The following is a 26,405-nucleotide window of genomic DNA, read 5'->3' on the forward strand; positions in this document are numbered from 1 at the left end:
TGAACCATTTGCATGAAACTTCTGAAATAAGCCTATTTTTGTCTGCCTTCAGCGGCTCAGGCTTAGAAGAACAATACGACAGAAGCAGAAGTTGTTATCAATGTTTTTCACAATTAAGGAGGGCTCATAGTAAACAGGAATTAACAATGTGAAGTTAGGGCCGCAGCGTCAATACTTCTATATTATTTTATATCATACACTATTTCAATACTTAACACCTGGTTTTTTTTTATCACCCTTCCAACAAGTATTTACTAAGGCGCATAGTCAGAAGGTCAAAACCACAATTTTACTGTGGTTTTTCACTGCTTACTTATGTACATAGACTCATCACACTTTGCCAAATTGAAGGGCATTGTAGAAGTCAGGGACCTGCTAAATGACACTTTAGGCCTCTTTCACATAGCAGTTTGGTCCAAAAACAAGGGTGGATCCAAAACACTGAGCAGGTACAAATATTTCTACTGTACTTTTGCGGTTTCGTCTACAAATACTGATGTAAAACACGACCATACAAAAGTAACCTAACTGTGCGTCCAAGATGAATCTGCTATAACGTCCTTATGAGCAATAACTTTATCTTAACATCTAAAAAGGTCAGAGTTTCTCAAAACTGTTGCAACAAAAAGTGAAGAATAAAACAAGGTAAGCACATAGACGAATGTGTTTAGGCCATCATTGGGGAAGTTGGGGGAGGGGGATGTTGTGTACTGTATGTCACAATATTAATACCAACACTTTTTTATCACGCACTTTAGGAACAAAGTGAAAACTGTTCAAATTGTGCTTTGTTCTCGGCATATAACCAAACAGTATTTACTAGGAAAAATACCACGTTATGGTAGTAGGTAACATCCAGAACATCCGAATAACATCATTTATTACAGAATTTATTAGACATTTGGCGACAAACTTCTTTAAACTAAAAACTGACACATAACAAGCCCTTCTAACAAAACAAAAAAATCATACCATGAGAGTATACCTATGTCTAGATGTAGCAGAGCTAAATTTCTCATTTCAGTTCTTTTCGGAACTGTTAGGGTAAGTTCACACAGAGTATTTTGGTCAGGATTTTAAGGCCGTATCCACCTCAAAATCCTGACCAAAAAGACGGATCCCGTTGAAATCAATGGGAGCCGCTCAGATGTTCATTCTTCAGGCTGAGTCGCCTCGCGATTTGGGCTGAAGACACTCCCTCCTCTGGACTAGGCCCATTCATTGGACCTAATCCGGAGCGGAGTGCGCATCTGGATGCTGATGCAGTGCACCGGCTTTCAGTTGTGCCTACCCGGTTTTTGGTCCGGAACCTGAGGCAGCCTCCGCCTTAAGTTCCGGACCAAAAAACTCCATCTGAACTTACCCTTATAGAGTAAAATCGATGAAGTTTTCCAGGATTGTAGAGCTACAACAATATTTATCCTCTATCTGCAGTGCACTGTACATAGCCGAAAAGCAGCATTCAGTCGCATTCACCACGGAATTTTTATTTATGTGGCTGCAATGATGTCAGACTACTAGCATCACCACTGCAACCGTTCACTGACCCGAGAAGTGTATGGCACAAGACACCATGTTATTATTTTGTTATTTAATAAAATTCCATTAGCATCTTGAAAAAAAATATTTAAGATACTGCAGCATCTTGAAGGCGGAAGAAAAGCTACAGGTGTAAGACATGATATCACATGGTGTGTGTCACATGACAAACTTAGCTCTGCTACATTCTATCCCCTTAGATGATTAAACCTTAATTTAACCAGTGCATTTTCCACAATTAACCCTGCATACAGAATACAGACTGTCATAGGCAGAAAAAAAGAAGTTTAAAAGATAAAATTACAAAAGTAAAATTTGTATGCTTAAATATAATAGGAGATACAACTTTTTATGTTCTACAACATTAGATTAACAAAGTGAGTAAAAATATTCTTATCTTTCCCTCTGTTAATCTGTAATACACTTTATAGGTAAAAAAAGATCTTTGGATTCCATAGGTAAAATATATTATTGCACCTTTCCCTGAATCATCATCGTTGTAATAAAAAATTGGTAGCCAAGTTGACGTCATTGTTTGAAGCCCTAAGAGCAGTTAAGACGTCTGCCCTAGAGAACCCCATCTCCATTAGCTGTGCAACCTGCAATGAAAAAAGAAAAAGAAGAAAGAAATGAAAAAAATCACTTGTGGAACCAACACAATTTGTAAAAAAAACAAAACAAAAAAAAAAAAACCTTGTAAAACATTAGACGAGTAACGGGCTTCCCTATAATATATGTTGAAATTTCATGTACATGTAGACAAAGGAAGTTATGTAAAGTCTTTAGTAGAGATGAGCGAACACTAAAATGTTCGAGGTTCGAAATTCGATTCGAACAGCCGCTCACTGTTCGAGTGTTCGAATGGGTTTCGAACCCCATTATAGTCTATGGGGAACATATACTCGTTAAGGGGGAAACCCAAATTCGTGTGTGGAGGGTCACCAAGTCCACTATGACACCCCAGGAAATGATACCAACACCCTGGAATGACACTGGGACAGCAGGGGAAGCATGTCTGGGGGCATAAAAGTCACTTTATTTCATGGAAATCCCTGTCAGTTTGCGATTTTCGCAAGCTAACTTTTCCCCATAGAAATGCATTGGCCAGTGCTGATTGGCCAGAGTACGGAACTCGACCAATCAGCGCTGGCTCTGCTGGAGGAGGCGGAGTCTAAGATCGCTCCACACCAGTCTCCATTCAGGTCCGACCTTAGACTCCGCCTCCTCCGGCAGAGCCAGCGCTGATTGGCCGAAGGCTGGCCAATGCATTCCTATGCGAATGCAGAGACTTAGCAGTGCTGAGTCAGTTTTGCTCAACTACACATCTGATGCACACTCGGCACTGCTACATCAGATGTAGCAATCTGATGTAGCAGAGCCGAGGGTGCACTAGAACCCCTGTGCAAACTCAGTTCACGCTAATAGAATGCATTGGCCAGCGCTGATTGGCCAATGCATTCTATTAGCCCGATGAAGTAGAGCTGAATGTGTGTGCTAAGCACAAACATTCAGCTCTACTTCATCGGGCTAATAGAATGCATTGGCCAGCGCTGATTGGCCAGAGTACGGAACTCGACCAATCAGCGCTGGCTCTGCTGGAGGAGGCGGAGTCTAAGATCGCTCCACACCAGTCTCCATTCAGGTCCGACCTTAGACTCCGCCTCCTCCAGCAGAGCCAGCGCTGATTGGCCGAATTCCGTACTCTGGCCAATCAGCACTGGCTAATGCATTGTATTGGCGTGATGAAGCAGTGCTGAATGTGTGTGCTTAGCACACACATTCAGCTCTACTTCATCGGGCTAATAGAATGCATTGGCCAATCAGCGCTGGCCAATGCATTCTATTAGCTTGATGAAGCAGAGTGTGCACAAGGGTTCAAGCGCACCCTCGGCTCTGATGTAGCAGAGCCGAGGCTGCACAAGGGTTCAAGTGCACCCTCGGCTCTGCTACATCAGAGCCGAGGGTGCGCTTGAACCCTTGTGCAGCCTCGGCTCTGCTACATCAGAGCCGAGGGTGCGCTTGAACCCTTGTGCACACTCTGCTTCATCAAGCTAATAGAATGCATTGGCCAGCGCTGATTGGCCAATGCATTCTATTAGCCCGATGAAGTAGAGCTGAATGTGTGTGCTAAGCACACACATTCAGCACTGCTTCATCACGCCAATACAATGCATTAGCCAGTGCTGATTGGCCAGAGTACGGAATTCGGCCAATCAGCGCTGGCTCTGCTGGAGGAGGCGGAGTCTAAGGTCGGACCTGAATGGAGACTGGTGTGGAGCGATCTTAGACTCCGCCTCCTCCAGCAGAGCCAGCGCTGATTGGTCGAGTTCCGTACTCTGGCCAATCAGCGCTGGCCAATGCATCCCTATGGGAAAAAGTTTATCTCACAAAAATCACAATTACACACCCGATAGAGCCCCAAAAAGTTATTTTTAATAACATTCCCCCCTAAATAAAGGTTATCCCTAGCTATCCCTGCCTGTACAGCTATCCCTGTCTCATAGTCACAAAGTTCACATTCTCATATGACCCGGATTTGAAATCCACTATTCGTCTAAAATGGAGGTCACCTGATTTCGGCAGCCAATGACTTTTTCCAATTTTTTTCAATGCCCCCGGTGTCGTAGTTCCTGTCCCACCTCCCCTGCACTGTTATTGGTGCAAAAAAGGCGCCAGGGAAGGTGGGAGGGGAATCGAATTTTGGCGCACTTTACCACGCGGTGTTCGATTCGATTCGAACATAGCGAACACCCTGATATCCGATCGAACATGTGTTCGATAGAACACTGTTCGCTCATCTCTAGTCTTTAGTACTCCCTCACAAACATTTAACCACTGTCACTATACAGAACTATACCAACATCAAGATTTGCTACTGGGAAAAAAAAAATCATTAGAGAGGAACGAATTTCCAAAAGACAAAGGGAATCACATACAACAAAGCATCACCATACTGAACAGACCACTGCAAAAAAGTTAAAAGTACTGTTATGTTTTCTATTTTTTCTGCCTACATGGATGCAGCCATGACATGTGCAGGGAATACAGCCACACATTGCTTTACTGCCAATTAGGTTGGTAAGCGTCATATTTAGCAAACCAAATATTTTTGATAGGTTGATCAAATAGGAGTTAAAAAAAACCAAAACATTTAGTGGGTGCAAGGCTAAGGCTAAAGCACAATGGTTTAACCATTCTATGCTATATATATGCTCTTTACTAACTCCTTAAGGATGCATCCTAATTTGGGCCTTACAGAGGTATTACCATCTCAAGGATCCTATCTATACTGCTATCTTATGTGAATTCAAGAGTTTTCCTAAATACATTGCTTTAGCAACGCTGCTTTTTTGCCGGCTGTGTGAAATTTTTTTCACATTGTTTCCATGGAGCACGGTCTACGTGCAGGGGCATAACATAAGAGGGTACAGAGGGTGCAGTCGCACCGGGGCAAAGGAGCCTTAGGGAACCCATAAGCACTGGCATCAGTATTAAGATTGCAGCTTCCATCTGGCCCACAAGCCAAGGAGAACCACAGATTACCCTAATCACACTAAGGTTGATTAAACTCCTTAGCACCCGAAACCATCACTACCAAGAATTTGCTTTAGGGATGAGGTAGGGGCCTCGGACAAAAGATTACACCGGGGTCCATAAAACTTTAGTTACGCCACTGCTTATGTGATAATATGATGTGAGTCACTGCTCTATGGGAAATGGGGGGGGGCAGCGTATTCTCACTGTTATCTACAGTTCTCCCTGCTCAGGACAATCAGTTCAGATAGTGTAGTTTGCTGATAAAGGCTTCAGGAAAAGTGTCTGTTGTCTACCTATGTAACCACAAACATAACATTTAGCCCGTTCTCTAACCTTGAGATTATTGATATTTTTTCCAAAATTTTAATTCTCAAGTCCTCAGACAGTTTTCTTTTTCTGTTTTCCATGCTGAGTGTGACCCACACAGATACACAATGTAAAGATTGAGTCAATGTCTCTTCTTTTCATCTGGTTTCAGGTATAATTTTTATATTGCCCACACCTGTTCTTGCCACCGGTGAGTATGAGCGAGCATCACATGCTTGAAGCAAAGTTATTTACCCACAGTTTTGAAAAGGTGCCAGCAATTTTGTCCATTTTGGGAGCTTTGTGTGAAATTATGTCCAATTTGACTTTTTTTCTCAGATTTTTTTGTGTTGTTCCAATACACACAAAGGAAATAAACATGTGTATAACAAAACATGTAAATTCAATAATTTTCTGTGAGAAATACCGTACTTCATTTTCTGGAAAACTTTTCAGGGGCTCCAACACTTACGGTCGTGACTATACAATCACTCGATCTTTTATATAATACATGTGCGCGTGCCAAGAATGGCACGCAAGACATATTTTCCTAGCCCGAATCCCTGAAGGAACTTGAGCGAACTTGCCCAGAAGTTTCATTCAAACCAAACACAAAATGAAACTGCTATTATTATACTTTGGGGTCTCTTCAGACCCAACAGTATAACAAGCAGAAGCCCAGGAGAGTTGATCAAACATAAAAAAATAATGTTACTCATCTTCCCTGGTCTCCGGTGCGGCTCCCTGTTTTCTTTGGTGCTTCTTTCTGAGATAAGAAACTAGCTGTGTCCATTTACAATTTCCATTAATTTAAATGGGATTTTATCTTGTGTCCTTTAGTGTCCATTTGTGTCCTTAAAGGGGTTGGCCACTTTCAGACCAATATTGACAAACAAATGTACAATAAAAAGATATACAATTTTCCAATATACTTTCTATATCAATTCCTCACAGTTTTCTAGATTTCGGCTTGCTGTCATTCATTCTGTTACTGCTAGAGGATAAAACTGACCATGGTCATGTGATTTACGGTCCATGGTCATGTGATGAGCACACAGGTGTACAGTGCATTACAGTCACAGCACAATAATCAGACATCTGCCTGGTAATCAGCTGTGCACCTGCGTGTCCATCACATGACCAAGGACCGTAAATCACATGACCATGGTCAGACTTTTATCCTCTAGAAGTAACAGAATGAGTGACAGCAAGCCGAAATCTAGAAAACCGTGAGGAATAAATACAGGAAGTATATTGGAAAATTGTATATCTTTTTACTGTACATTTGTTTGTCAATATTGATCTGAAAGTGGCCAACCCCTTTAAGTGTCCGTTTACAACCATGTCCGTTTTTTCAAGCGGACAAAATAATCCTACATGCAGGATTTTTCTGTCCACTAGACAGAAGGGTCACACATTACACTCACTAAATAGAATCACAGTTTTTGCTGTAGGTGACAGGTTCATTTTAAGTCACACAGTTTTTTCCTAAACAATGTCTCATTGTATTTTTTTTGTTTTGTTTTTATACTTTGTAATACAGAAGTTGAGGATATTGAGGACGTTATTTCTTGACCCTTATTTCCTTTTAAGAATTCTGCATTGTGCAGAATTTTGGACACATTTGGTTGTAACTAAATTCATCTTACAAGTAAAGTGAATGGTGACAGATCATCAACTTTGATAAGCAGTTAAAACAAAGACACACAAAGTAGATTTTACTTCTTTGAGTTCTAAGGGAAAAAGTAAAATCTGGGGAAATCCAGTCTTACATTGTTTAATAGAGTACTTTCATCTAACTATGACATTTTTAGCAACTTTTTTGCATAAACTGAATTTTGGAATTTTTATCTTTACCCACAAATACACTCACATATGTCAATCTGCTTAGCTCCTCCTGTTCTATAACATGCTGTCTGCAGATTAGACTTTATTTTCCATGTCACAGGTTCTCAATCACTTGGAGTCACAAGGAGCAAACAAAGACATTAGAGGCCGGATGTGTCAGATATTTTTTACTGTAAATTTTACTTTGAAGCTTCTAGAAATCTATGTCAGTATCATGTGCTAGAGACATTTTGTTACAGGCTTGCAGCAGTTTTCACCTAATGCATTGCAAAAGGTGAAATCTGCAGTAAAAATCCACAGCAATTCTGCAGAAGATAGGGCCATGCCATGAATGGGTTTTGAAAACTCCATCCAATATGTACTGTACTGTTACATTAACATAGACATGTTATGCAGAATTCATACCACAAATCTGTGGCAATCTGGCTACATCTGAACATGGACTAACTTTCATAAGCTGCTATACAACTGTTACATACCATGAGTATACATACTGTAAAATAATGAGCGTTAGTGTACATGGCATATTCTAATAAAGGAATAAAACAAATATTTTTCATCAGAATTGGGTATACATGTCAGCTAAAAATCTGGTAATTTCCCACCATACAATTTACTGGAAAAACCACTATCGATACCTCTCATAATAATATGCAAGTGATGGTTCTCAAACTGCTATCCAAAACATACATATAAAATCCCCCACCTAAATGTTCTGAGTCATTTTATTCAATGATCTCTATAACTAGTCACCTATCTAGCAGGAAGAGTCAATGTTTCTTTTCACTGATGTATTTAAAATGTACAGTATACTTCATTGGGACAGAAACAGATGTCTGCCAAAAATAGTTAAGAAAGTGAGACTAGTCTGTACCCCACAGTAGTCGCAGTAGTCTCCACCAGTACACACAGGGGAGATTTATCATTCATTAAATTTCAGTTTTCTGGTGTACAAAATATGAAAAATTCACAAATCAAGGGATTGCACAAAAGGGTTCAACTTTTTTCACTTTGCTCCGTCTGCACCAAGGGGTACAAGGGGTGTGATGTGGATTTGTGATAATTTATGCCAGTTTACTGGGACAATGCCCAAAGGAGGGGGCGCCTGATTTACAACCTATAAATAAGGCACACCATCCACAGATGCAGGGGATATAAACCTGCAAACTCTCTGGAAAGATGACTGGGAAACCCCCTTCCTCTCCTAAGAGTCTCTGCAGTACCTTCCTTCACTAGTTATCACAACACTTCCATCTTTCACTGTAACTCTTTAGCTGACAGCAAGGCTACAATCCATGGTAAAAGGTCAGGAATTGCACATAAGTGTCACGTGTGTCTCCATGGGCCCATTCACTTCATCTTGCGAGTCCAGAATGGAAAACAGACAGGTATAGAACCTGTTTTGAGTTTTTCCCCATGATAGGTATTATTGAGTATGAGGACCATTTTGAAATGGGTCAGTGTTCCAGCCATGAAAAACAAGGCTAGCACACTGACAAAGCATTTGGGTGCAGGACAAACTCAATATGACAATATATATCATAATATGACAGCCACTGTGTGATTACTCTCCATAGCACTCAGAGTGATTCTGCAGGGAAAGGTGGAGCATCATGCTGTTACTAGGTATGGGTATTGTACCACTGAATATACACAGAGCACTTACCCAGTCTCTGTCAGCTATGGAAACCAGTTTTATCCATTCCAACTCTAGCATTTTCTATATTATGAGCAATAGAACTTAAAATAATAAAGGTACATCTAAAATGAAAACTCATATGAGACAGATACAGTATTCTAATCCTATTAGTGTTCTCAATAATAATAATCAGCACTTAAATCTACACACAAGAACCAAATTTTTACCGAATACCTCTTATAATGTGAGAAGACTGAAGACACTTGGGTTGTTTAAAAAGGAAGATTAATTTTACCTCACATCCTCTACATGTTTACATATGTTTTGAAGCCTTCCCTCTGGGCCTTCAAAATTGTACAATAGCTGCACTATTCAATCCAGCAATATAATGAATACCATAATGGAAACCAGACTTGTAGCCTTCATTGGGATCTGATGTGTTTATTATAGGAGAGATCTGTCCAGTTGCGATTTCTGTTTTTCTGTTCATATATATATATACACACACTAGGAGTGGCAACTAATTGTTTATATATAAATATACGTGTATATATATATATATATATATATATATATATATATATATATATATACACACACACACACTATGTGATCAAAAGTATCCAGACACCTGACTGAAAATGACTTACAAGTTTGTGGTGCCCTCCATCGGTCATGCTGGAATTCAATATGGTGTTGGCCCACACTTAGCCTTGATGACAGCTTCCACTCTCGCAGGCATACATTCAATCAGGTGCTGGAAGGTTTCTTGGGGAATGACAGCCCATTCTTCACGGAGTGCTGCACTGAGGAGAGGTATTGATGTAGGTCGGTGAGGCCTGGCATGAAGTCGGTGTTCCAAAACATCCCAAAGGTGTTCTATAGGATTCAAGTCAGGACTCTGTGCAGGCCAGTCCATTACAGAGATGTTATTGTCGTGTAACCACTCCGCCACAGGCCGTGCAGTATGAACAGGTGCTCGATCGTGTTGAAAGATGCAATCGCCATCCCCAAATTGCTCTTCGGGAAGCAAGAAGGTGTTTAAAACATCAATGTAGGCAGATAATAGTGCCACGCAAAACAAGCGGTGCAAGCCCCCTCCATGAAAAACACGACAACACCATAACACCACCGCCTCCGAATTTTACTGTTGGCACTACACACACTGGCAGATGACGTTCATCGGGCATTCGCCATAACCACACCCTGCCATCGGATCGCCACATTGTGTACCGTGATTCGTCACTCCACACAACGTTTTTCCACTGTTCAATCGTCCAATGTTTACGCTCCGTACACCAAGCAAGGCGTCGTTTGGTATTGACCTGTGTGATGTGTGGCACCCAATCACCTGACCACGTTCGAAGTCCGTCAGTTCCGCGGAGCACCCCATTCTGCTCTCTCACGATGTCTAATGTCTACTGAGGTCGCTGATATGGAGTACCTGGCAGCACAATGCACCTAATATGAAAAACGTATGTTTTTTAGGGGGTGTGGATACTTTTGATCACATAGTGTGCCCAGGGGTGGTGAGTAACACTATCATTTGTTTGTTCACCTCACATGGGCCTCTGATAATTATATTCTCGGGTCTGAAGAGACACCTTTCCCCCAGTAATACGTCCGATGGAAACTGCTGGTTTGCCAAGGGTGTGCTTTAGGAGACGTGGTCTAAATCACCATTAGTGGTAATTGAAGTAAAATGCCCAATTAATCACGATATGATTTAGGGCATAATTGCCCAGCCCTACCCTATACCCTAATCAAAAATGTAAAGGAATTCCAGAGAGATACTCAATATCACTACTGTCTCCTATTAACAAATAGGTAAATCATTATATGCCGTACCTGCTCCTCAGGTGCTGGAGGTGGAGCTTGTGGTTCTGCATGATTAATAACCCGTCGTGGCCGCAGCTGTTGGAAGAAGCGATTCCAGCCAAATATTCCACCCTAGATATAAAAAAGCAGCAATATATCAGGTTCTATATTTTGTCTGCAAACATACATGTGCAGGAACTGTGAGATTCCTTAAAGCATAGTGACTAAATGAGATAAAATTTTATGCCAAAACCTTAAAGCATGCCAGCGGATTCCTATAACATTAAATGATTCTACAGAAGTTGGAAATTACATGTAATACAAGTAACTAATATACACCCTACTTTGATTCTAGGATTTGGAACAACATTTGACATAACATATAATAAAGTATAACTATCTTACATGTTATATCAGATCCATATACACAGATACATTAACCTAAAGATTTGCTATTGTATAAAACCCAACAAATATAATCATGAAATTCTGTTGACATGCCCTGGAAACAACCACATGACAGTGAAAATTTGTTTTTAAATGTGTATAGTTATATTCATATGTTTGTTTGTTTGTTTTTTTGATAAACCATTTACATAGACATGTGAATACACCCAAAAGCTTTCATGGGTTTAAAAAGAGACTGTCACACGGCCATTTTTACTGTCATGCGAATACGGCTAAAAATAGTCTGATACATTAGTTTTTCATAAATGTTAGGTCTGTGAAAAACGGCACTGTTGTGTTTATAATGCTTTAGAGTTTTAGTTTCCTAGTTTCTTGAACTTGTCCAAACCTATGTAAGGCTAAGACGCCACGTAGCGAGCTGTGGCCAAAAAGCAAAAAAGACAGTGGTGGAAACTGACTGCATTTTTTTTCTGCAGCGCTTTTCACAGAGAGTCCACAAAGTGTTCCTCTGCAGACTTTCTGTCCCCATTATACTCATACAGAAAATGCCTGCGTTTCCATAGGTATAATTGACATGCTCCAATTTACAAAAACAGGACAGTCTTTTTAAATCACAACACTTCCACTGTGAAAAAAATGAGATTAGCCAAAATCCCATCCACTTTGCAAGTACTGAAAAATGTCACGGTTTTTGCAAAATCGGCCAAATTGCAGCGTTATCGCAACATGTGGCACCAGCCTCAGGTGAGATTTTCAGGAAAAATACCCAGCAGGGAATGCTTTAAAGTAAAAAAAAATAAAAATAAATGAAGAATGGGAGCCATTCCCTCTTTATTGTAGACCTATTTAGAGCACACAGGAAGCATTTATCATTATTGTCTTTTGACAATGTCCTGCCGTTTAGGTTTTTCAGTTGAGTTTTCTTTAAGACATATAAAATGTTGTTACCAAATCTATTTTCTATTTAGCAATAAGTTGAGCATTACTGGTGTGATGCGCAATGTTACTTACTACTGCACATAGTGCACAGATTATAACATGTTCATCTCTCAGATGAAGGTAATGTCTTTTGTACAGTCATACATTACACCACTCACTGTGGGTAAGGGTATTCTTTACTACTTTTGCATCATGGTGTCCCTGCATGCTTTTAAACTTTTATTTTATGAAAGATCTGGGTTACTAAATACCAAAACTAATATCTTAGGAGGTATATGACCTCGACATTAAACCACCGCAAAACTTTGCAAGATGTAGTTATAAGATAGGAGTATGTATTCCTTATCTTTGAAGCAACATCAACGTGCTCTATAAAATGAAGCACACATCACGCCATCAGACACGTCAAAGATAAAGCAGTCTAGAGATTAGCATGTATCTTGATATACAATACAAGAGGTGGTGTGTTTGATAAAAAAAGATGCACTTCATGAAGATAACTTCACAACTGTCATAATAGATACAGTATATTACATTTGTGTAGTGCACAGTTAAAACATAGCTATATTTTAGTCTAGATTGTGACAGTATCTTGAAAACTTAAAGCAAACTTAAAGTAGGAGTATTTTGATAAATATATATTTTAGGCTATTACCCTATTTTGATGGTCTTATTTTTTCATTTTCTAATCTCCCATCTTTATAAATGAAGTAAAGGTGAGCACATTATCTGTTAAAACTAATCATCTTTAATATAAAGGTTGCACAGGATCTAAGATAATAGGTCTTGAAGATCTGTCTATAGGAGAGATCATCTGTATCTGATGAGTTGGGGTCCGACACCCAGACCCCCACACAACGATCAGCTGATGTGGCTGCTGGAAGCAGCTCTGCTCTTATTCAAGTGGGAGCCACAACTACAGTGTATGGACTAGAAGCAGTATACAGTGCATGATGCTCCATACAATGTAGTGGTGGTACCAGGACAACATTGACCTGTTCCAATTCACTTGAATAGGCGTATGGCTGTTCCTGGCCGTATAGTTTTATATTCAGCTTACAGCAGCAGCCGACTAATGTGGAGTCTGGGTGTCGGACCTTGATCAATCTTATGCTGAATACCTATTCTGTGGATGGGTCAAAGTATCGATTATTTTTAGATCCTTTAGGCTGCGGCCCCACATTGAGGAAGCATAGTTTTTTGGGGGTTTTTTGCAGATTTTGCTGTGGTTTTTTGAGCCAAAATCAGGAGTGGCTTGAAAAGGAGTGTAAAATATAAAAGCAAAGTTTTATACTTCTATCTTCTGTTTAATCGACTCCTGACTTTGGCTAATAAACGCAGCAAAATCGCAAAATCTGAAAGAAAAAAAAAAGCTGCATTTCCGCAATGTGGAGTATTGGAAAGAATATTGGAAAATATACTACACTAGCAGGAGGACCCAGGTATATTTAATTTTTGGTTTGTGTACTGGCCCAATAAGAATTGTCCAATTTTGCACTGGTGTATTTTGTATATCGTTTGTGTGTTTCCATAAGTGTCATGTGCTCATGTGTATCTCATTTCGAATATCAGTGAAAAACCTGCGATCGGTTGTTATGGAGACCTGGAGTAAAGCTGTGTGTATATGATCTTGTGTAACAGTGTCATTCACAGTGCCCTGCCCCTTTAAGGCTGACATAAAGTAGTGAAGAAAAATGGCTGGGTTGCTTTGGAAACCTGGAGTAAAACTCTAATATGTGGTACTTTGTTAAGAGCCATGTATCTAATCCTCCGGTGGTACTGTGTACTGACACACGTATCTATTCCACTGGCATGTGGCATTTTATGGAGTGGTGCATATCTAATCCTCTGGCGTGTGGTACTGTGTGCAGTGGCGCGTCTCTAATCCTCCCTTGTGTGGTGTTGTGTGTATTGGTGCATATCTAATCCTCTGGCGAGTGGTAGTGTGTGCAGTGGCGCGTAACCAATCCTCCGGCGTGTGATATTGTGTGCAGTAGCTCATATCTAATCCTCTGGCGTGTGGATTTGTGTGAAGACGCATGTATCTAATCCTCTGGCACTTGGTACTGTATGCATACACGAAGTATCTAATCCTCCGGCTTGTGATACTGTGTGCAGACATGCGTATTTAATCCTCCAGCGCGTGGTACTGTGTGCTGACTTGTGTATCTAATCCTCCAGCGTGTGGCACTGTGTGTAGACGCGCGTATCTAATCCTCCGGCATTGTGTAAAGACATGTGTTTCTAATCCTCTGGCATGTGGAACTATGCGCAGACATGCGTATCTAATGCTCTGGCACGTGTAACTGTGTATAGACACACGTATCTAATCCTCCGGCATGTGGAACTGTGTGCAGATGTGCGTATCTAATCCTCTGGCATGTGTTACTGTGTGCTGACTTGTGTATCTAATCCTCCAGCGTGTAGTGCTGTGTGCAGACGCGTGTATCTAATCCTCCGGTGTGTGGTACTGTGTGCTGACAAAAAAAGGAGTGTTTATTTTGTATAAGTGCTGTGCTGGATAATCCATATTGTCTTCAGCTGGTTACTGCTGCTATACTACGTACTGGTGGCTGCCTCCATTGCCAAATGCTGAGTGAGCTAACACTTCATCCTGTAAATGATAGGAGCAGTTTATGTAGGAAAAACTTCTGACAAGTTCCCTTTAAACAAAGAAAAAGATTACTTAAAAAGCTAAAACCTTAAGTTACTAAGTACATTTTAATTTAAAAAAAAACCGTTTGGCTCAGCAAGTTGTTTTCTTTTATTTGTAACTTAAAGGGATTCTGCAATAATTTCGCTTAGCACAATGTGTGGCTTTATACGTTCACTAGTCTACTGAAAGCCTGTTATGCAATAAAATGGCTACTTTTGAAGAAACAAAAAAAAATATATCTCATGATAAAGGGGAACATGATTATTTTGCTACTAAAGTGAATATTAAAACTCTTCTTATTGGGTAAGACTCCCATCATGTAAAAAAAATGGTAAAAAAACATCCTATTAGCTAGTATTAATATATAGGACAAAAGTGCTGCAACTTAAAATGCTCACACATAAGAAATGGTCTACAAGGCCTTGAAAAGCAAGCAACTCTCGCCTCTTAGAGTGTCACAGCCAATAGTAAAGATTAAAACACTTTGGAAGATGATAAAATGATTGAGGATTTCTTTTTAGAAGAATCAGATAGTCAATTTGATAATATCAAGAATAAGTGTCTCCTATAATACCTGCAAAAAAATTCCATTCAACCTTCTACTAAAACAAGAGATGAAGTTATGTTAGTTGACACTATTTGATAATTTATAAAATACGTTATCCTTTGATTTGATGAATCTGTTCATATGATGCTATTTTAACACTACAGTTGTAAAGTTTTAATCTGTCAGGAGATCAGAAGAACAGACTGTAGAGTTACCAGGACTGGTACAAACAGAACAATTTCCATTTATATCAGTTATTATTGACTGCAGTGTTTAAAAAAACAGATGGAAGATCCTCTCTGTCATGCTTAATTTTTACATATTATCTTCCAACTAAAAAAATTAAATGGCTGAGCTGTAAGGATCACCCCTCTGACGGTACTAGACTGTTAGAACAGTCTACTCAGTACAGTCGGGGAGGAAGGGGGGATGGGGGTTCCTCACAGCCCAGCGATGACTTCTGAGCTATGAGGAACACCCTTCTGACAGTGGGGCTGAAACTAACGGCGCTGATATTTCCTCCACCGGGGCACATACCAAGAAAGCCGACGGTGTGCTGAATTCAGCGCAATGTCAGCTTTCTACCGATTTATAAAACTGCCCTTTCATGAGGATATGAAAGGTCCTCTTTAAAACAACACTAAATGATGACTGATAAAAATATACTCCTCAACACTGAAATTACAACAACAGGAAGGACAAACTGTAAGTTTATGGAAATCAAGGATTTAGCTGGTGTCGCTAAGATCTGCAAGTGATCAAATTTTCAAGCACGTAAATCCAATCTGTAGCACGTGGGCGGGGAACAAAAGCAAGTTTTAAAGCAAAGCTTTTTTTAGCCACATAAAACCTCAAAAATGAGATCACTTGGTAAGGGATAATTGTGTGATATCCCCTGTTCATGAACATGCCACTGATTGTAAAGGTAGAGGGACAGAATGCTTGAACTGAAAGACCATGGTTTATGACTTCACTAGGTCACTATGTGCCTTGGCTGAGACGTTATCACTGCAGAACCTCTGCACAGACGGGTCGCCTGATTGGAAGAGTGGTGCATAGTGACCAATTCTGTACTACAAGTGAAATTAGACATCAGATCCCAAGCCTAGAGCGGCAAACAGCGTCCACAAACCATCAGAATGCATTTGCACAACAATGGTCTACAAGCCAAATGTCTAGTTACAGGTTTTCAACTGACCTCACGCCACCACTCTAAAAGGTTATAATGCTGCACAGCAAGATCATAATGGAAGCTGGAGTGGAGCACTTTCGTCCTGGACACCATGATAGTTGGAAATTGGTCTGGAGACCACCTGGGCAATGCATTGAAGCAGCCTTCACAAGAGAATGTCAGATCAAACCTACTTCAAAGATTATGGTCTGGGGGAGTGTGCATAATGTACAGTTGTTGGATCATTCTAGTCTTCATTTCAGGTACACTACGTAATAGTTAAAAAAAAAAAAAAAAAAAAAAAAAAATCACCGTATGAAAACCTAATTGTGTGGCTCCCACCGATACAGCTAATTCACAGGCTGGAACCAAAAGTCCCATGGGGGGAACCCTTAAATAATTATAAAACGTCTCTTTTATTAATTCCTGATAAAAAAAATTATTTGCCAGAATGGATTAAAGTCAATAAAAAGACTACATATACTAATAGTCAGACCGTATCAAAAGGGAGATGCTGTATATGGGAACTAGCCCTTTATTCACATTGCCTGTGACTGACTACAGAGTGGACCTGCCAGCAGTCAGATCGTATCACCGCTGTGTTAACATCAATAGCAGTTTTTACTCTTGAAGATATCTCTTTAGACCCTGATGAATCAAACTACTATGAGGAAACGCGTAGGGTTATATACATAGGCTAGTTAAGTCGGTACACATGCTGCTTATACCTGTTCAGTTTGTAACTGGGACCAGAGTGGCAGACTGTCCTCCTCCTACTCCCCCGTTGGTGTGGTGTTAGGTCAGTAACCTCGGAGGAAGGGGGTTGTACAGCTGCTCCCTTGTTTATTCAGGTCCTGCAAGCTTTATACTGGTTTGCTATCAGATTGCAGCCGCATACAATTTGTTCCTTGGTAGAGAAACAGGCAATGTGAATAAAGTTTTATAATTATTTAGGGGTTCCCCCCATGCGACTTTTGGTTCTACACTAATAGCTCACATTGATTTGTTAGTTGAACCAGTGGTTTGTATCCTAGGAGATGTTTTAATTTTTTCAACAGGGCAAAATTATTGTGTGCAGCCTGCATGGTGTAAACGTACTACAATGGCTTGTATCATTTCCAGACTTGTTTCCCCATCAAGCATTATCTAAGACATCACTGGTTGGCAATTGCAAAGGGACTGCCAGCAGCCAATCTTGATGATGTGCATGCCCAAGTGCATTCAGCATGGCATAATATTCCTCAAACAACCATGACTAACGTCAGTGATTGCATACCATGGCACATAAGTGCTTGTATTTCTGGCTATGGCATTAATTCATTCTGAATATAACAAGATTTTTTTAATATTTTGTTTTCAAATTTTATCAGTTGCATATTTTTAGCATGTCTTGCATTACTGTGATTTCTATAATTCCAAGACTTTTCCTTCTTGGTTTTGCAATTTCAACGTTTAGCAGTGGAGAAAGACTACCATCTTGATCACTAATTTTCACAATTTCATCATACCTTGTTCTTATACGTGGCAGCACGGTGGCTCAGTGGTTAGCACAGTTACCTTGCTGCCCTGGGATCCTGCGTGGAGTTCTTATGTTCTCCCTGTGTTTGTGTGCCGGTATGCCGGTTTTCTGCCACATGCCAAAAATATAATACAACTGACCCTTGTGGGTGTTGGGGATGACCACCTATATGGCAGCCACTAACTACCCTACTTCACCATTCTTGCTGTGCTTTCAGTCTAAGTGAGAAAAGCACATTACAAATGCTTGTCATTATCCTCTGAAGGATCAAAACAAGGGACAGTGCCATGGTAGCGCGAAAATACTGCTACAGATACTTCACACTTGGCAATATCTGTTAGAATAGTTTCTGTGAATTTGCAGTATAAGAGAAGGTGATAAGAACAGTCATATCAGAGGAGAAGATATTTAATAACCCTTTAGTGACTGACCTATTTTAGTCCTTAAAAGGGTTGTCCCTTGATGTAAATTGACAGGGACCTTTCTCATGCTCCACATTCAACCTGACTGCAGACGAGCAGAATGTGTTTGGGACTTGTGACATTCAATGGGAGTGTCAGAGACAACTGAATGCTGTACTTGCGAGTGCTCCTGGTGGAGTGGGAACATATGCCACCACCAGTTCAGTCAACATTAAACCTGTAATTGTATGAGGGCTTATTTATTTTTTATTTTATGTTGTAAGAACAAGTTCTAGTGTTTAATGGCAATATTGTGGGGTACGTATAACTCATAGACTAACTTTTACTAACTCTATCTGGGAGGAAATGGAAAATGACAGAATCATTGTGATTACCTCAATACCAAATCTGTATAGGTTATTGATGATTTACTTTTTCTGCACATTAAGTCCTTCTCTACTAAAAAAAAAATATTTTGCCTTGCCACGTCCCCAGACCCATAACCATGCGACCAAACTAACATTATAATTGTATTGCTCAGGTCATTACACAAGGGCCAACTCTTGATATGTGTACTATATTTTGATTTTTTTTTTTAGTCTTTCAGTGCTGGAGTCCTGGGTTGGAATCCTGCCAAGGACAACATCTGCAAGGAGTTTTCATGTTCTCCCCATGTTTGTGTGGATTTCCTCTCATAATCCAAAGACATAGTGATAGGGAAAAATGTAGATTGTGAGCTCTATATGGGGCTCACAATCTAGATTTAGAAAAATAATAATAATAATAATAATAATAATTCAGGAATGCCATTAAGATGACTCTTCAGGGCAACTTGAATTAAGTTTATTTTAAGAACTTGACCCTGAAACGTGTTACTAATTAGAAATATGCGGCCTTCCCATTTAGAATACATTTCCTCAACATACAAATGTAATTCATAAATTTTAAACATGACTACTATAAAGTATAAGTACAGAAGCAGTATGATCGATAACTATTCAGACTGCTGCATAGGACTTGGATCTTGTGTGTAAAGTAGAAGGAACTCTTTACCCATGTAGTAGAAACAATGCGTGGTAATATGTGTTTCCTGTCAAAGTGGTATACTAAGAATGACTAATTGAAGGTATACAAGACAATACGTGTCATATACTTACCTTATATATCTCCGCTATTAGTATATGTTGTCTCATTGATATATATGGGGTTAAGAGCTTGGCTGTCTATGTTTATATATGTGCTGCTGGCTTACTGCTATCAAAATAGTGGACATAGGTCTGTTGTGTGTTTTATGTTGGTCTGTCTGTCTATTGTTGTCGGGAGGCGTGTAATGGCTGCAGGTGCTGGATTGATTCAAGCCTGGAGCGAAACCTGCATTAGTTTACGTGATTGCTCTTATGCGATGTTTCTTCTGATTCCTGTATAGGTTGTAGCCACGGTATAGAGCCGGGGGTTACTAGGGACGCTTTTGTGTCCCAGGAGATTAATGCACGCCCCGATGGGCGGTGCTTCGCCGCGGCGTCATTAAGGGGTATCTTTGTGCCGATTGGGCACTCCTTTGGTGACGTCACATTGAGGGGCGTGGCCATGACTATATCAAGCTGGCCTTTCGGGGAAGCAGTTACGGCTGATAACCATAGCCGTCCAGCTGCATGTTACGCTCTTTATTAAGCACTCTGTACAACATTACTATAGTTTGCTCTAAACACATAGTGGCCTCTGATGAACTGGCGTTTTACCAGTTGAAACGCGTCAGGCTGGTGTTATGTATCTAAGTGATGTATGAATGTGCTGGTCGTTCTGACTTGTTTATGTGGTGGAGTGACTAGGGTTTAGTTATGGGGGTGCCATCTATCTACCCTCAAGCTTAGTGGTCTGCTGAGATCTTGTGTCCAGGTGACTCTATGTGTCTGCTGCAGTGGAGTAAGGTGTGTGTACTAATTGCATCTAAGCATACAAGTGAATTATACATACCCTGCCAAGGTTAGCTTATAGCTAGACATGTACTTTTGTATCCAGACACAGGTGTGAATTAGTCACTGACCCCTAGCCCTGTTGTTTTTAGGCTATATTTTTTTGTATCTAAGCCTTTTCTTGACTTTTTAATATTATCAATAAAAGTTATATTTTAGTGTACTTTCCAGTCCAGTTTTTGATAAGTAGTAATTAGGTACACCTACCAAGTATTGTGTTAGTCGTTTTGACTGCTTGTGTTCCGTCTCAACCTCCTCCTTCATGGCCTCTGACGCCACGCTGTTGTAGTTGAAATCTCAGGCATGCACAGTAACACTCCAGTCAGAGCGGACTGAGCATGTCCGATCGACCATTTTGTTGTGGTCAACTACAGTGTACTGCTTCTGCAAAAGAACTGATTACACCAACATGGCCGCTCAGACATGAGCAGCCTGCTCTGACCGGAGTGGTACTTCGCATGCCTGAGATTTCAACTACAACAGTGCAGCGTCAGAGGCCAAGAATGAAGGAGGAAAGACAGAGCACAAGCAATAGAGGGGTGGAGTTAAAGGTATGACGTGGGGGGTGCTCGGAGGCCTTGGGGAAAGCCCAGGGTGCTCTGTGAGTTTAATTTTCATAACGAAAGAAAGCATTTTAACAAGACAGGGCAGGGACAAGAAGTAAAGGTAGTAGTAGAATAGCCTTTTTAAAGGCTATTTAAATATGTGTTTAGCTCGAAAGCACTTTTGGCACTGATAGACTCCCTTTAACAGCCTGTGATAATGAACAACATTAAAAGAAATAAGCGCTTGATATATCTCCCCATATGTATAATGATTTATAAACTACTAGCTTCTGCCACGACTTCGTACGCAGGTTGTTTGTTGTTGATGATCCGCCTACATTCAGCAAATTACTGCCGTTGCTGGTTTGCCTGCTCCAGCATTTTGGCAGTTCTCAAGCTGTCCTGCTGCTGACCTTGTTCCTCACACCGTGCCTGTGATTGTTCCAGCACCTCAGCAGCTCGCTGGGATGCCATACAATGAGCATGTTGTTGGTGTTGATGATCTGCCTGCTGTGGTGTTTCGACAGCTGTCAAGCTGGCCTGCTGCTGAACTCATTCTTCGCACTGTGCCCATGATTGTTCCAGTATCTCAGCAGCTCGCTGGGACGCCATATAATGAGCGTGTTATTAGTGTTGATGATACGCATGCTCCGGCGTTTTGAAAGCTCTCAAGCTGGCCTGCCGCTGAACTTGTTTCTTGCATTGTGCCTGTGATTGTTCCAGCATCTCAGCACCTTACTGGAAAGTCATATAATGAGCGTGTTGTTGGTGTTGATGATCCGCCTGCTCCAGTGTTTCTACAGCTGTCAAGCGAGCCTGCCGCTGAACGCATTCCTCGCGCTGTGCCCGTGATTGTTCCGGCATCTCAATAGCTCGCTGCGAAGCCATATAATGCATGTGTTGTTAGCATCGATGACCCTCCTCAGCTGCGCTTGAGGAGAACTCTGTTGACTTCTGGCTTCCTTCATAGTTGTAGTTGTTTGCGACAAATTAAATTCTCTTTTTCCAGGCATGTTGAAAATTGGCAAACTGCCAATTTGGATTAAGGCTGTATTCACACAGAGTAACGCCAGGCGTTTTTTGTGTGTTTGTTGCACATAGCGCCGCGTTAACGCCGGGCAACACCACCGCAAAATAGCGCGACGTTAACGTGGCGCTATGTGCAAAAAGCACACAAAAAACGCCTGGCGTTACTCTGTGTGAATACAGCCTAAAGGTGTTTTCCCATGTCACTTTGTCAGCACTGGAGCAGATCAGATAATATGCAAATGTGTATACACACTGAGGGTTAGTGTGTGGGTTAGTGTGTGTTTACACAGAGAGATAACAGCCCTGGCTTTCTCAGAAGGTGAAATAAGAGCAGTGTCATATAGTATGTGAACATAAATTCATAACTGTAATGAAGCTATGTCATTTACCGGGAGAAAAAGTAGCCTATATGTTAAGGTTGCAATATATCTATGTGCCAAATTTCATTCAAATCCATTCAGCCGTTTTTGCGTGATTGAGGAACAAACATCCAAACACACAAACATCCAAACAGACGAACATGCAAACTTTCACATTTATAATATTAGTAGGATATGAGCTTCACATTTTGAATCGAATGACTGTAAAAATTCTAATTTATTGAGATGCGCCTGTACTTGCAGCAGGTTCTCTTGGTTACTATAATCAATTCTAATTTCAAATTTTCAGTTTTATAAGCAAACTAGCATTTCCCGCGACTTCATCCGCGGCACCCCCACACACACACCGGCACACTCCCTCCCGTCAACAGCTGCCCCCCCACCTCTGTGCTGTGCAGTATATGCAGGTGTGGTCCGGCAACCCCCAAGCAACCTCGCCCTTTTGTGTGACCACCATCCCGGGGTCCCTCGTAGTACCGTGGGTCCCTGGACCCCTCCTCACCCTTTGCGCCCTCCCGCGTGTCCCCCATTTACCCACCCCAGGACCCCCTGTTCCCCACCCCAAATGGTCGCCACTTTGGCCCTCCCCCTGTTACCCGCTGCCCCCCACTCATGCCACCCATCCCCTTCCTCCCCAAACTGCCCTGCCGTGCGCACGTTGCATCTGACAGCAGCCACTGCAGCACCACAGTCAGACTTGTTGTTGGCAACAGCGGGGCAAGCAACCCCTCCACAGCAGTGGTTGAAGCGCTGAATCCCCCGGCGTGCGCGCACTGTTGGCACAGCGGAGGGACTTCTCGCGCACCTACAGCACGGCCGCTCGCTCCGGACAGTCCGGAGCTTGCAGCGGGAGGCATGTGCTACAGCGTGTACAGCGTCCTCAGCGCTGCCCACACAATGCCGCGGGCCTATCGGAAAGTGGCTGAAGCAGAGCAGATGACGTAATCTCGGCTCCATTTGCCTTGCGGAATGACAAATTCGGGGCTTGTGGTGGCGTTGTGTGGGCATTTAGGGGCTTAATATGTAGCCTATGTATCTTTCAAGGTTCCAAGGTATGCATGTTCCAAATTTGAGCTGAATCCCTGCAGCTGTTTTTGTGTGATTGAGGAACAAACATCCAAACAAATTTATAATATTAGTAGGATTAAATTTGTTTCTTTTTGTCCAATCTCTGACCTATATACAACACGATGTACAACACATACAATACAATGCTATGTACAATATTTAGCACAAGAAAAAGAAATAAACCAATATCATTTTGGGTAAATGATGACAGATTAATAATGTTTGTTAATAAAAGGATGACAAGAGACTTGCTTTGAAAACATTTATTACTCAACTGAGGATAATATCATGGGTGTGTACAATAGGGAGTAAGTGTACGTCCACATGTGTCGGCTGTCACTTGTCACAATACCCAATCACCCATGATGGCCAATGACCAATTACCAAAGGTAATATATTTTTTTTCAAATAAAAATCACGTAGCGATAATGTGTGGATTTAACTTTCCTGTCTGTACAGCATGAATAACCCTACTTTAACCAGTGTGCATAATGTTATTACAACATATAACTCCACAACTTTTCATTCTTACAATTTGTACAGATCAGAGCAACATGTACTGTGCTGTAGATCTATAAGTACACACAAGGAAGGGTTTTGGAGAAGTAAAAAGTTTACTGCAAATAAGGAACATATTAGTCATCATGGAAACACGCCAGAACTCAGGGTTTTCTCTTTCTTATGTTGTGTTAACTCTCTTTGCGGAATCTGTTTTGCGTGGTAAAGATCATATAAGTGTTAATATATCTCCAAATACACAGATTTCAAAGCCATAAGTAATAATCATGTTGAAGATAAGCATTAAAGGAGTGCTCCAAGCTACAAATATTGATAACCTACTGTATCTTAAAGGTAACTCACTAAGATCAGAGAATGAAGTGTTGTGTCTGACCTGAGTCACAGCACCTTAAGTCCTATTCAAATAAATGGGAGCTGACCTGTAATACCTTGGTCTGGACATTGTACAGAGAGAAGAGCTGTCTGCTTCTTGTTCTATGCGCTGATTAACAGTTACTGATACAATTGGAGTAGTGGGTGTCATAACCCCTTAATCTGATATCAGAGAAAAATGCTCTTCTCTCCACTTACGATGGCGTTTTTCTTGCTTCTCCTACCCAATGCTAAACTGACATTTTTTGGAAATCTCTCATGAAATCAGTCTTGAGATGAACAGAACTCACAAAGATGTCATATTCAAGCTTTACATAGAGGGTAGGGAAGAAGGAGTGAGCAAGAGTCCAGTGAAAGAGGAAAGAGACAGATATAGATAGAGACTAATGCAGATAGCAGTTAGACTTGTATCTCACTCCAAGTGATTTGTTCATATTAATGCACGCCAATATTTATCTTGCTGATGCTTTTGTGAGAAAGAGAGAGTTACAGAACAGACTACATAACAGTCTCCATGCGTTAGCTCTGAAATTGGATAAAACTGCAATATGGCTGCAACATGTGAATCAGTCCTTACTAGACTTGCGTTTTATGATTAGATTTTTTTTATCATGAATATTCCTCTGTTATTCGGAGTTTCTGCTCTAGTTGTTCCGTTTCAAAAATAAATGCAAGTAACATCAGTAGCAAAAGTGAGTTCACATGGAGATTTTTGCAGGGGAATTTTGAGATGGGTTCTGCCTCAAAATCATTCTTAGAAATACCTGATGTGGCTGCTGGAGGTCATATACTAAGTATAAGGCCGGAAACAGCCTTGCTCCTATTCAAGTGACTCAGAGCTCTGTACACTATAGTGGTGGGGTCGGCGAGTGTACCTAGTATATGCAGTGGCATAACTACCGCCATAGCAACAGAGGCAGCTGCCACAGGGCCAGGGACATTAGTGGCCCGGTGACAGCCGCTACCGCTGTTATCATTGTACTCGGGGGTCTTTTCGGACCCCCGAGTATAATGATTGGCGGACCGGGAGAGGTAAGAAACATAAAAAACACTGTTACTTACCTCTCCACAATCCTGGCCAGGCCTCCTTCCTTGTTGTCTGACGTCTCTGACATCACATGAACCCGGCCTGCGTCCCGGGTCATGTGACGTCCGACGTCATTGCAGAAGGACGGCAGCGGAGGCCGACAGCGTAGCAGCCGGGGGACAGGTAAGAAACAGTAGTTTTTTATGTTTTTATTCCCCCGGGTCTCGGATTATTATACTCTGGGGTCTGAAAAGACCCCAGAGTACAATAATTGTTTATGGGTGTCCACTATGGGGAATAATACTGTGTGCAAGAGCCACTATGGGGGATAATACTGTGTGCAGGGGCCACTATTGGGGATAATACTGTGTGCAGGGGCCACTATGGGGGATAATACTGTGTGCAGGGGCCACTATTGGGGATAATACTGTGTGCAGGGGCCACTATTGGGGATAATACTGTGTGCAGGGGCCACTATTGGGGATAATACTGTGTGCAGGGGCCACTATTGGGGATAATACTGTGTGCAGGGGCCACTATTGGGGATAATACTGTGTGCAGGGGCCACTATTGGGGATATACTGTGTGCAGGGGTCACTATTGGGGATATACTGTGTGCAGGGGTCACTATGGGGGTAATACTGTGTGCAGGGGCCGCTATTGTGGATAATACTGTGTGCAGGGGCCACTATTGGGGATAATACTGTGTGCAGGGGCCACACTCGGTGTGTGTGTGGGGGGGGGGCATGTCAAAAGTTCGCCACGGGGCCCCGCCATTCCTAGTTATGCCACTGAGTACACGGTTCCCAATGGCTGATTCATCAGGTCAGTGTGAGGCTCAAAAGTCAGACCCTGATACTGATGACCTAGCTTGTGGATACATTCAGATCCTGGACAACTCCTTTAAATGTAATTACATGATAATGATATGCTCAGCATGCATTACTTGTTTGTCAGGCAACGCAAAATATTTTCTTGAACTTTGTGTTTTTTTGTGAAGGTTCTAGTACACATAATGGGAGTTTGCCATGTGGCCAAGAACATCAATTTTTGTTATTTTTTTTTTTTTTTTTAAAAAGAGGGTTTTTAAAAGCATTTTCTGACTGCACTACTGAAACACATTGAAACCATGTGCAAAAACTGGTTGTGTCCCACCACCAAAAA

General features: G+C 41.3%; 1 protein-coding gene across 1 annotated transcript in view; it reads right to left on the reverse strand.

Moving 5' to 3' along the window:
- Positions 1 to 1,061: 1,061 nt before the first annotated feature.
- The window catches only part of UBAC2 (UBA domain containing 2), a 111,060-nt gene continuing 85,716 nt past the window's right edge, over positions 1,062 to 26,405 (reverse strand). Inside the window, exons 9-10 of the mRNA XM_075265365.1 lie at positions 10,718 to 10,819; positions 1,062 to 2,138 (exon numbers count right to left, since the gene is read on the reverse strand). Of these exons, the coding sequence (XP_075121466.1) occupies positions 2,031 to 2,138; positions 10,718 to 10,819 (210 nt within the window). The 3' untranslated portion in view covers positions 1,062 to 2,030. The remainder of the gene's footprint in view (positions 2,139 to 10,717; positions 10,820 to 26,405) is intronic.

The sequence above is a fragment of the Leptodactylus fuscus genome, chromosome 2 (genome assembly GCF_031893055.1).
Source record: "Leptodactylus fuscus isolate aLepFus1 chromosome 2, aLepFus1.hap2, whole genome shotgun sequence".
NCBI classification, from domain to species: domain Eukaryota; kingdom Metazoa; phylum Chordata; class Amphibia; order Anura; family Leptodactylidae; genus Leptodactylus; species Leptodactylus fuscus.